This window comes from Rhinichthys klamathensis, unplaced genomic scaffold, assembly GCF_029890125.1.
Source record: "Rhinichthys klamathensis goyatoka isolate OS25496 unplaced genomic scaffold, OSU_Roscu_1.1 h1tg000196l_1, whole genome shotgun sequence".
Lineage (NCBI taxonomy): Eukaryota > Metazoa > Chordata > Actinopteri > Cypriniformes > Leuciscidae > Rhinichthys > Rhinichthys klamathensis.
In genome coordinates this window covers 1,396,799-1,409,927 of record NW_026606722.1, presented here as the reverse complement: position 1 = coordinate 1,409,927, position 13,129 = coordinate 1,396,799, and the positions used below count along the sequence as shown (strand labels likewise).

Here is a 13,129-nt window from a genome sequence, read left to right as displayed (position 1 = left end):
GCTTTTTGTCAAGGGAACCAGGGTGATGTGAACTTCCGAGTTGGCCTACAAAAGCACATCATCCCCGCAGCACTCTATTAAAACAGATTAGAACTAGAACTAAAAGACAATGTTCTTCTGCTTTGATTTACCTTGTAGGACTCAGAAACGGTGTGTAATCTCTACCAGACGTTCCCTGAAGGATCTGTTCTCGTGCCAGAGGGCCACAGGAACCCTTACTCCACTGAAAATGCCCTCGCCAGATCCTCTCCCCGTCACATGTCCGTCACTGAGCGCCTGCGCATGGTTATTCAAGAGCTAGTGGACACGGAGAAATCTTATGTCAAGGTATAAAATCACAGCTGTGGGACTTTAAATGTGTATTCATTGTTTACATTTGAGACATTAATTAATGCATTGTTCTATATTAACATAGTCATACTCGTGTGCGTCTCACATTGTTTAGGACCTTGGATCTCTGTTTGAGATCTACCTGAAGCCATTACAAAAAGAAACGTTCCTCAGCCATGATGAGGTACGTTTTTACGTGTGTAAAATGATGGTGTATACTAAACTAAAACAGCGTTTAGAATTTTTTTGCAATCATTAATTGCAATCCTTTCCTCTTGGTAGATGGAGTCTCTGTTCGGCAGCCTGCCCGAGATGCTGGACTTCCAGAGGGTTTTCCTACAAACCCTAGAGGAGAGGACCACTTCCTCACCGGACTACCATGCACTGGAGACGCCAGAGAAACTTAAGGTGAAATATAGTGGTGACATTAAGCCAGATTTTTATGATTAACTGGTGCAAGAAATATTCAATTCCTAGTCTGGATCACTAGAATTAGATATTCCAGATATACTTTAGCCCTATTCGGACGGGACTAGTTTAACATGGAGAGGTGGGGTAAAGTAATTGTTACCAGAGCTTCTCAGCGATTTTAGTCCCGTCCGAATGTGCCATCTCAGTTATCATTACGCACAATGTTAGTAAATATTACGGCGACTTTTACCTTCGAAAAAAAAAAAAAATCTGGAGAAATTACCTTAGGTAATACTAATCCCGTGCAAATAGACCACCTGTAAATATGTACGTGAATAATCCGTCATTTCCTGTTTAAAAGTAGTTGTCCGCGTTTTTTTTAAAGGGCGCTTGAAAAAGCATTCAGGTGCGGGACAAGTGAGACAAGTCTGTGGCAAAACTGTTTTTCATATAGCCTACCATTCAGATAAAAAAACAAGGTCGAACGCACTTTTTAGAGGCACGACACTTCTTTTAGCTTAAGATGAGTGCCTATTACCAACATAATCCAATCTGAATATTATTAATACATCGTTCGACCGGACCTAACTGTTTTATATATATAAATATAGGTTATATGTGTTTGCGCACATGATATCAGGTGAAGGCAGTGCATAAATCGAGTTACCCCTCCCACTGAGATATCTTTGTACTGAGACATCTTATCCTGTGCGAAATGGCCATTATTATTACAGACGTCCTGTGGTAAAATAACATTACTCCATCTACCCTTGATAAGCTAATCCCGTCCGAATAGGGCTTTTGTCAGCCATTTTAAATTTGTGTCGTTATAAATTAAAAAACAATTACATAAATATAGAATATAGAGCTATGGGTAAGGGTCAAGTCAAAGCAGTGTTGACATGGTTACCTAAAACTATTAAAACATTTTTGTTAATTGAAATAAGGCTACAATAAAATCTTAATAGTGTATAAATAATATTAAGGTTATCTCTTACTGTACAGACACCATGCAGGAATTAGACCTTTAATTTGATTTACAGCTGACAAATGAAGTGTTTTTCGGTTTGAGGCACATTTTGAGTCTTTCTCTTTCAATCTCACCTCCAGAAACTCCTCTTCTCCCTGGGCGGATCTTTCTTATACTATGCAGATCACTTTAAGCTTTACAGCGGCTTCTGTGCCAATCACATAAAGGTGCAGAAAGTTCTCGAAAGAGGTAAAACATAAACATAAGCCTCCTCTGACATGTCTTAATTGCATATTTTAACTGGCATCTTGAGCCAAAAGAAGCAGCACCTGGTTTATTTCATGCTCTGCTTTGTCTGATGGCAGCAAAAACAGACCGGGCGTTCAAAGAGTTCCTGGAGGCGAGGAACCCCACCAAACAGCACTCGTCCACCCTGGAGTCGTACCTCATCAAACCCGTGCAGAGGGTCCTGAAGTACCCGCTGCTGCTGAGAGAGCTGGTGTCTCTCACCGACCCCGAGAGCGACGAGCGCAACCACCTCACAGGTGTGCGGACACATGGTTCTCCTAACATCCACGCCACTTTCTTTCTTTTACTTCATCCCAGGCACAATTTAGGGCTTTTCACTCTTGAACTAGTTGTATGTAAACTAGTTGTATGAATGTGTTTTCACACTTGAACTCGCCGTCGGTGTATGAATGAGTGAGTGAATGGGTGAATGTGAGGCAAAATGTAAAGCCATTGGGTCTGTGAAAGCGCTATATAAATGCAGTCCATTTACCATTTAGTTAACCCTGGGTCATTCTAAACCCCGGGTAAACCGAATCCTGGGTTATCTTGCTTCACGTTTCACATTGCTCGTAATTTACCCAGGGTTAACGGTTAATCCTGGGTCTTCATAAGTTTCCGTTTCACACTGTACATTCCAAAACGCTTATTTGCATATTTGCGGTGTCAGTGTCATTGATTGGACGAATGCAGCACGTGACTCGTTTACATCACAAAAGCTCTAGCATTGCACATCCTCATATTGTATATTGCTGACTGTACCATCAAGTTTACACTGAATCGATGTATAAAGGTGAGAATGAAACGGTCTCTTCTTGAAGGGATACTCCACCCAAAACAATTCTGTCTTCATATACTCACCCACAAGTTGTTCCAAACCTGTATGGATTTCTCTCTTCTACTGAACACAAAAGAAGATATTTTGAAGAATATGCATAACCAAACAGTTGATATGCCCTTGATTTCTTTCTATACTATGGAAGTCAATAGGGCTCATCAACTGTTTAGTGTGAAATTAAGTGTGAAACGTTGCTTTACTCGGGGTTAAAAGCGGTGTTTATAATGATGGCATCCCGGGTTTAAGCGTAATGTGAAAAGCCCTATAGTGTTAAATCCATTATTGATTCAGTTATGAACTGTTGAGTCAGTTATTGGTTTGAAATAAACTCTTTCTTTCTGGTGCAGAGGCATTAAAGGCCATGGAAAAGGTGGCCAGTCACATAAATGAGATGCAGAAGATCTATGAGGACTACGGCACAGTGTTCGACCAACTAGTGGCAGAGCAGAGTGGCCCTGAGAAGGAGGTGTGTACCATTCTGGAATTACTTTTAATAAAAGGAACATATGATATGCCATTTTTCCCCTTTATGATTTTAAAATAAAGCCAATGTGTTCTGCGTCTCAGGTCACCGAGATCTCCATGGGAGAGTTCATCATTCACAGCTCGGCACTCTGGCAAAACCCTCTCCCCTCGTTGGGCCGCATGAGAAAAGACCCTGAACTCACCCTCTTCCGTAAGTCAGACCTGATGCACTGGAACTATAAAACCATTGCGGTTTATGGTGGCCAAGATATGTGTTATTAAAAGCTCAGTGCACTAATGTGTTTTTATTCGTCCAGTCTTCAAGAGAGCGCTCATTTTGGTGTATCGGGAAAGCAAGCTAAAGAAAAGAATGGTGAGTCGTGGAATGTAGCACATGGTGTGTTTTTATTAGGTCTGTCAATTGATAAAAAACTTGGTTGATTATTTACATGCTAAATGAATTGAATTATTCACATACATAAGTTTTTGGAGAGGGAAATTCCCCAATTTAAGAGTGTTATTGGAGCAGATGGATGTACAGTAGCATTGAATAGACCAAGTTGTATAGAAAGTTCAAAAGAAAAACGTTTATTTGGAATAGAATTTGTTTGTAGTAATGTAAATGTCTTTACTGTAGCTTTTCAGCTTTTTATCTGAATAAAAGTTTTGTTATCATATTTTCCATGTACACATAAATATATTACTAGTTTTATTTTGATACTGGGCATAATCCTGAAGGATGAAACCTCAAGATTTGCATGCGGGTCCGAGGGTTATGATTAATAGTGTTAGTTTTACTATCTCACTAAAGTAACATTAAAATGACAGCCATGTTCTTGTTGTTTGTATGCTTTATACTGACAGCTAATATAACAGGCATTTGAATGTTTTTCCAACTAGACTTCTTCACGGCCCGGGGATCTGGATCCTTTTAAATTCCGATGGCTCATTCCCGTATCATCCCTTCAGATCCGACCTGGAAATTCAGCAGGTGTGTGTAACATGATCTTCCTGTGTAAACTAACAGATATCTCTGTTGAACATGAGTTTGACATGGATTAAACAGAGGAGGCAGAATGTAGATCCAAGACAGACCAAGAGAAACATGGTATTCAAAGGAGGACTTCAAGAACCTCTTAAAAACATCACATCAGAGCTCATCATTTAAACAAATGTGTATCATTAAAGTCTCAAGCCCTTTTAAAAGACCCAAAGTTGCCAAAAATGTAAAATGCAATCCATAACGTGCTTAAACTCCCTTCTCTTGGCTCTTTCAGGGTCAGAGAACCCTTGTGTTTGGGAGGTTGTTCACACCAAGTCTGAAGTGGAGGGACGGCCAGAGATGTTCTTCCAGCTCTGCAGCAGGTAACCGATATTTGAAAGTCGAATAAATAAATAATGCTAATAAACTCAAATAGAATACAACCTAGATAAACTTATTTACCATGAGCTGATTTTTCTAAAAATAAATAAATAAAACAGTTAAATGAAAATGAACACTTGAAACCGTCATTGATTATCAGAACTTATATTTTGGGGTGAACTATTGCTCTAAGGCAGTTTTAAGAACTCAAACATCCCTTAAAGTGTAACTTCGCCGATTTTTAACCCGCTTTGTATTGTTACAATGTCGGTAGGATAAACATCGTTTACTCGTTCTCGTACTCAATTTATAAAAACAAACTCGCACCTGCATGCAAACTCTGACCCATGCGTACGAACGTTTTGGAGATGGAGCAGTTTGGCGACACCGATGGTGAGCTGGAGTTAAATGTCTTTTTGGTCACTTTTAGATAAAAAAAAAAAAAAAAAAATGATACATCGGCTATACAGAAAGATAATAGCCTACAAATATCATTTCACTCACCAAGCCTATTACTTGAAGCCAATATCCGTCCCTTCTTAAATGTCTGCGCCAGCGAGCGCGTTGGGCCGTTTAGTGAAACTGACGCACATATAACCTATCTAACGGCAGATGAAGTAAAACCATAAATCTTCAGTAGGCTATGAGTCCTAATCATAAATACAGTGCATGTTCACAATAACAGTTTAAATAAATAAAATAATGATTTAAACTACGTTTTACTTCTGATATAAACATTTAGATTAAATATGCCATTCTCATTAATGGAGTTAAACACTTAAACTACATGAAATTATTACTGAGAAGTTACAAAAAAAATTATATTCAATAAATAGAAATATTTGTTGTGGATGCAATGCTTTTGAACACTTTCCCTCTGGCATGCCGTGTTTTAATGTTTTAACTACAGAGATAATTGCTTATCATGATAATAGCAGATTGTCTGAGAAAATAGTTTTGTGCAAATAATGCACAACCATGTCTATCTGTTTCCATTGAAAATATATATAAATTATAAATACTATTTGGCCAGTGGAAAAGATTGAGAAAAACTTTCTCTGAAATGTATTTTAAACTATTTGATTTATTTATTCAAAAACAAGGCAAGGATATAGGCTACAAAAAATATATATATACAGTATATATTAATGTAATGTGACGGCACATCCGTATTTCATATTTTCCTAACGCCTTGTACCTTTAAACATGGTGTCACATGGATGAATAATCATATGCAAATGATATGCAGATGAGGATATGCATATTTAAACTAGGCATTGTAAGCTCCATGGTTATTTCGGGGAGGAGACGCATGTGCACACAATCTTCCGCAGACTGGGATTTATAAAGTGAATTATGCGCAGGTTCTGGCGTACGAACGGTTTTATAAGTCTGAATATTTTTTTGCGTACTTTTAGTAAGGATCTTAAGCACAGTTATATAAATGAGGCCCCAGGGCTTTCGTGAATGAAGACTACAGATTATACTTCCGCATTTTTGTATCCCCGCCCACGGGCAGTCGGATCGACAGAGGGTTATTAATAGAAGAGTTATTGTAAGGGTAGGTTTATCTTTGTACTGTACAATGTCTACTCTTGAAACAGTGTTATAGTAAAAGTGGAACACTATAGCAACAGCTTTCTTAGCTGTACGCAACGGCGTTTTGCTTCAGGGGTTTGGGCGGAAATGACAGAACGGCAGTTTCTTTACGTTTTTCCCCCTCCGTTTGGCTGAAAAACTTCAGTGAGTCTTCATGCTCATTTTGAAATGTTGACCACAAATACTACGTTTTTTCAGATTATTCATTGCAACGTTCTCTCATGTTTACGAATCTTTGCAGTCTTTAGCCACTGCCTAATGTGCTGAATCCTTCACTGGATATAACTCACTCCCGCTAAACGTTTACTCTTTGAGTTCTTGCAACCGAGAACAATACAAGTCAACCACATTATGACTAAAAGTTTGCCAAGTAGTATTTTTTTCTAAAGCAAGGGGGTATCCGATAACAGATACATAACACACTGGTTGAAGTGGCCTTGGACGGCAACATGCCCAATGCATTATGGGTGTTGAAGTTTTCCTACCTATTTGGCAAAAGGAAAGACAACAGAATTTTTTCTCTGTTTTTTCTAGTCAGGTGGCTCAGATTATAATCATTATTATTTTTTTTGCCTTTCTACTGTTCAGGCAGCCACGTTTTAATAAAATCCCATTTTGCCAGCAGTGAAGTACCCCTTCAATGCAGTTCTGTTGTGTCAACTAGTATCTCCCCTGTGATGGCCTCCTTTACTTCTGTACAGATAAAACATTGTCGGCATAATTTCGGTGCACGTGGCAACTCGGAAGCGATAAATAATTCTTTATTATAAATTCTTAAGGCCAGAAAAGTAGTTTGTTGAGGGTTGGTTTGTAAAGAAGGACTACACGTGATGCGCATGTTACTGTAATTTCCTATTATAACTGTAAAGCTGCTTTGAAACAATCTATATTGTTAAAAGCACTATATAAATGAAGGTGACTTGACTTGAAATCACTGTAATCCCTTAAGAAAAAGAGGTAAACTTAAGCATACATTTAGAAAAGAGTACTAATTATGGGAATGATATTCTTTAAAAGAACATACTTAAGTGCCAACAATGTAATGTTTTCAGACACTTAATAGCATGATCATTGCAATTAAATGAAATTGATATTAAATATATTTGTAATTACACATTTGTATGTATCACTTAAAATAAATCATCTTTAAATGTAATATTTAAACTCTTTACATGTACTTAGTCAACACATCAAAATAAGTGTACTTCTTTAAAGCATGACATAAGATTATTAAAGCCTTTTAAACTCCTTTTAAAAGTGTAGATAAGTGTGTTCAGAAACATAGCCATGAAAGTGTATTCTCTTAAAGTGCACTTAAGTGGCCTTTTATTTCATTTATATAATCTGCAAGTAAAGTTCTTTTAAAAAAATATATACTTTTAAGATTTGAAATACACTACAAGTGCGCATTGATAAATACATTAAGCACATTTCAAATGTCCTCTGGTCTTGTTTTGTTTGTTTGCAGTAATCTGGAGAATAAGGCCAGTGCAGTGAGGACCATCCGCACCCTCTTGAGAGAGAACGCCAAGCGGACGGCTCCGGTCGAGCGCCGGTTCAAAGACGTAAACTCTAACTTCACCTTCCCCAGGAGGAGCCACCCAGGAGCGCTAAGAACAAACTCCTGGCAGAGGCTGCCGCCACAGCCAAAGACTCGAGACCAGGACGAGGGCCGCCTGCTTGACGGATACGCTCATTCTGAGCCCCCCATCCCGAGCCGAGGCGAGAACTCTGCTCTGAGCAAGAGCTCCACGCTGTGCTCCCTGACCAGCGCCTTGGAAGCTCAACTCCAGAGGCTGAACTTTGTAGAAGAACCGCAAGGAATGAGCAAGAGCAGTTCCAGCAGCCTTCAGGGCAGTCAGGTGACTCTGCTGGAGGACTCTCCAGGGCTGGACCTCAACACCCTGCTGGCCAGGGACTACAGCGTGCAGAGCCTGGGATCGGTCGTGAACGAGGATTGTTTTTATGACACGGTCATGGGCATCCAAAAAGCTGCCATTCCCAGCCTATAGAGGAAGTTGGTGCTATGAACATTAAAATGCACTAACACATGATTATCGTGCCTTGATATGAACAGCTCTTAACCAGACAGTTTTATATCTGTGGTGGCTCGGTTGCCAAATCTAGTGAGCTGACTACTTAGACGGCACATAGTTATGCTAAGGCAGCATCACATGTATTCTTCAAGGAATATGTATATACTTATTTAACTCTGAGAAGAACACTACCGGTCAGAAATGTTTGGAAGACTTACGGTGAGATAAAAAAAAAGTCTCTTATGCTCTTTGATAAAAAATACAGTAAAAAATTCAGTAATTATTACAATTTAAATTACTTTTTTATTAATATATTTTAAAATGAAATGTATTAATGTCATGGCAAAGCATAAAATTTAACTATATTAAAATTGTAAGAAATACATTTTTTTAATTTGTAATAATATTATAATACATGTACTATGCAATGATGTAATAATATAGGTTTTACTTTATTTTTGATCAAATAAATGCAGCCTTGCAAAAACACAAATTATTTAATCCCTTCAACAATTAAGAACCAGGGATCTCACAGTCTTGGAAAACCTGTATATACGAGGATACATAATTAAAACAAATTTTAGACCTGGAAAAGTCTTAAAACGTCATTTTTACAAGAATATTCATTCTCCAAGCTCTAAAATATTTTTTCGGGAAGAAATTGTGAATAAATAAAAATATGAAATACTAAAACAATAACTCATGAACGACTGGAAAGGTCATTAAATAAATAAATTCAGTAAATTCATTGGTTTAAAAGAGTGGGATCGCTGAAAAACATTCAGAGTTCTGAATCTTATTTTAATTATATTTATTTGACTTATTTTAATCTCTGGACACTAAGCTTGTTTCTGCCACGGAATTAGACTTTTTTTATTTCTTGCAATTATGACTATTTCTCACAATTGTGAGTTTATAAACGTGAGGGGGGAAAAAAGTCACAATTGAGATAAAAAGTCGCAATTACCTATAAATGATAAATTATATTTGTTTAAAAAACTAGTTTTTACAAATTTAAAAAAAAAGTTTTAAAAACAAACCTTTGTCTTTACAGCAGATGTACCAGAGAAACCTGTTAGCGTACATGGGGGCCCTTCAAATAAAAAGGTTTCTGTCCCAAATCAGTCACTTATGAGGTTTCATTAGTCAGCTCACTGGGGTTTGGAACAGAGCCACTGTGTTAATGAACATCCCAATAATCCTGCTTTAACTTCAGTGCAGAGTTTGCCTATCTCAAGGCACTCTGGCCCTCGAGATCCACTTTCCTGCAGAGTTTAGCTCCAACCCTACTCCAGCTCACCTGAACAAGCTAATGGAGGTCTTCAGGGTCTCTAGACTGCTACAGGTAGGAGACGTCCATCAGGGTAGGAGCTAAAGTGGATCTCGATGGCCAGAGCGTTCCATATGGGCTGACACATGTATTATTAATACACGAGCAAAGACTGTTTCACTGTATGTAAATACTGTAGCTTTACATACGTATTGCTTTTTCGACAAAGGCTTTTCTCAGCTCAGTACTGAAATGGCTGGTCTGAATTTGAAATGTTTTTTTTCTTCTAAATTATACTTGTACATGTTTCTTACAGACGTTTTGTGTGCACATTTGTAATGTGTGATTTTTTTTATTACTATTATTCAAAGGCATGTTTTACATTCCGTAAGTTAAAAACTTATGTTTTCTTTGTTGTTTAGCCTAAGCTTGAAAATACCGTTATTACTGTTAAGATATAAATGTTGATATGCTCTGTTTTGGCCATTGTAATTTATTTGTAAAAATATATGACTTAACTAAACGAACCTTGTGAAAATGATTTTGTTTTAATATTTAATAAAGACTGCGTTCTATAATATTTCCTGATAGCATGAAGGTCTTGCTAATCTTGATTTCCTACATTCAAAAAAACGTTCGAGCAGCCGCAACGTATCAAGATTTCAGCGACAGCAACTTTTTCTGTCCAAACGAAAAGCAAAAATGCAACACAATCACAGCCAATCAGATCACGCTTAAGCCCCGTTCACACCAGGAACGAGCTATAAAGATAACGATAACGTCCAAACCAGCGGATGATAATGTTCTGGGCCTGGTTCACCAAAACATTCTTATCACCAAGTAGTTCTTAACCAAACCTCTCTTAACTTTATGGCACGATTCCCGACACGTTCATACGCTAAGTATATCTTCTGTAAGTCACACTTTCGTAAGGTTGGTCTGGACCATTCGTAAGCTCTCTCTTAGCGTGGTTTGAGCTGAAGACGCCAGTCGCCGCCACTGTGCAGCAGTCTTTAGAAACCAGCGCAGCGCAAGTCAAACTATGGTATGTTGACAATGTTGTGGCTCAACAATGATTTTATGTTATGGCCATTTTAAGACTAATAATAAAATATGTTCGCAATGGATACAGGCCAATTTATGAAGTTGACTTAATTTGGTATCAGAACTAATATGGTGGTAATTAGCCTAGGCTATTTCGCAATGTCATTAAAGCGTTTAATGCACAAGTGGCACAACGGGATAATTATCGTGTGAAGATATAACTGACCATTTGATAATTTAATAAATAGTCTATATTTTACTGATAACTTAAACTATGTTAAAATAAATGTTACTGGAATCATTTGAGGAATGTTTCATTTGCATAGAACGTGTTGTCTTTCGTAACGCCGTAATGCACCTTTGCGTGAAGTGGAAAATCGATTCCTGAGCAATCGATGCCAGCTAATTCAGCACCTTCACCTGGGACGGCGCCTTTGTAACGTCGAACGTAAGAGGCAGCGTGTTAAGAAGCTTCCGGACACTTCGACTGTAAAAACTGTTACTTGGATCTAACTCAATAAAATTAAGACAACATTTTCCAACTACTTTTTACAAGTTTAGTGAACTAACTGATATTTTGAGTATGAACAACTTAATCTTTTCGCATACATTGAAATGCATATTATTAAGTAGCATTATCAGAAAAAGCCAAAAAATTGAGTACAATCAATGTTAAAATGATCAGCATATTATACACATTAGACTTAATTAAAATAGGTAACATTTAAATGAAAAAATACTAGTTACTAATACTAATACTAGTCCTCAGATTTCTTTGTTTTGGAAGTGTAAACAGTTTCAAATAATTAGTTGCCATTATGTCAATTTTCAACATTTATTAAATCATTGGCATATCCAAACAGTAACAATGAGCTAGACAGTATAAACAATCAATAACAACAACAATTCACAAGCCATATTCAAAATGAGCTGTTCACAGAGTGCCTAGGCAAGGAGATTGTTTTTTTAGAGTCAAGAACTTGGGGCTTGGTTTTGGGTGCAGTGTGTCAAGTCCCAGGAAAAGTCTTTGAAACACCTCATATGTTTTGGAAAGCTTGGATGGATACTCAAGATAAGTGCATATGTTAACCCAAGCAGTAAGCAGCATGCTTTAGCCAGATTTCCAAGATTGGTAAGGACTGGCATTCCCTCAATGATGATTCTTACTGCATCTGGCTCACGGCAGACATAGATGCTCATTTTCAGGTCCTCATGAACTGTGGTCTCTGCAGCTCCCTTTGAGATAAAAGATAAATTATTTAAGACAAACAATTTCATTTATTGATGAAAAACAAATACTCCACAACTACCTGCCAAATGTTGGTTCAGTCAGTTCACATTAACAGTCAGCACAATTTAAACCTGTACACCATACTGAGCCAAACCTGCTTTGAGACAATACTTACACAGTAATCAGAGATGAGCTCCTGTCCACTCTCTCCGTCCCATATACTCGAAGAGGCATCTTAGAGTGACATCTCTCTTCTTCACTGCAGTGGCACTTGGGTCCTAGTTAATAGGAATAAACGATAATGAATAAATTATTTTTGTTGGTAAATTAACTTCAACCTTGTAATGCCATCATTACTGTAGGTCTGCATTAGTTTGTCTTTATTATTCAGTAGATTAATAGTAATAAAACACATGAGACTATTTAAAAATATATATTAAATTAACAAAACAAAAAACCTCCCACATAAGCAAGATAACTGAAAAACAAACTACTCAATTTATTAATATTGAAACTTTTAACTTTGTAACCACTTTTGGCCCACCTGTATCAGTTCCATCAAGATGCTCCTCCCTTGGCACTAAAGAGCTAACTGTGGCTTCGTGTGTTTCTGTGCGTCCATGAGTCCACTGCCAAACTACGTCGAAGCCACGACAATGTTTTTGAAGAAGTTACAAACACCTCTGAAACATTAAAATATCACACAAAGACAACGTTAATCGTACAACGCACACACACGTAGATGTATACAGTATGTGACTGAAGTTAACGAACTGTTTGAGATGAAAATTCGAAGTTGGCAGTCGTAAAAGCTTGTAGGAAACAGAGCGATGCTTTTACAGACTGCACAACACAAACAAGTTAATTAGGGCAAAATCTAACTTTTAACAATACAAATATGGAAGCAGAATAGTCTCAACTATAATTCACGCAAGAAACATGATTCACACGTGCGTAGACAATTTCACATGCCGGAAACCTACTTCACGTACACACAAAAAAAATTCACGTGCGTGAAAAAAAATGATATTCACAAAAAGCAATTCACATGCGCAAAATAAAATTACATATTCATAAAAACATTTCACAAATGCAAAACACAATTCGTAGATATACAACTGTGCACAAAAACCTTTGAATGTTTAAAATGTATGAGAGTGTCCTTGAATTTGAATGTGCAAATCGTCATTCACGTACGAATCACCTTGGATGTGTGTGTGTGTATTTTTGAGACTTTCCTGGCAGCGCTTACTCATAAAACAGAGCAGTCTACTCGTAACACGG

The 13,129-nt window shown here is 37.5% G+C and overlaps 1 protein-coding gene across 2 annotated transcripts in view; it reads left to right on the top strand.

The window, feature by feature from the left end:
* Positions 1-8,539, top strand: part of LOC130096020 (rho guanine nucleotide exchange factor TIAM2) — a 61,916-nt gene extending 53,377 nt beyond the window's left edge. For both annotated transcript variants that reach the window (XM_056262641.1, XM_056262640.1), the window contains exons 16-26: positions 139-327; positions 446-514; positions 613-738; positions 1,852-1,960; positions 2,077-2,256; positions 3,185-3,303; positions 3,405-3,513; positions 3,620-3,675; positions 4,203-4,293; positions 4,580-4,667; positions 7,733-8,539. In XM_056262641.1, coding sequence (XP_056118616.1) covers positions 139-327; positions 446-514; positions 613-738; positions 1,852-1,960; positions 2,077-2,256; positions 3,185-3,303; positions 3,405-3,513; positions 3,620-3,675; positions 4,203-4,293; positions 4,580-4,667; positions 7,733-8,276 — 1,680 coding nt within the window. In that variant the 3' untranslated portion in view covers positions 8,277-8,539. The remainder of the gene's footprint in view (positions 1-138; positions 328-445; positions 515-612; positions 739-1,851; positions 1,961-2,076; positions 2,257-3,184; positions 3,304-3,404; positions 3,514-3,619; positions 3,676-4,202; positions 4,294-4,579; positions 4,668-7,732) is intronic.
* Positions 8,540-13,129: the final 4,590 nt, after the last annotated feature.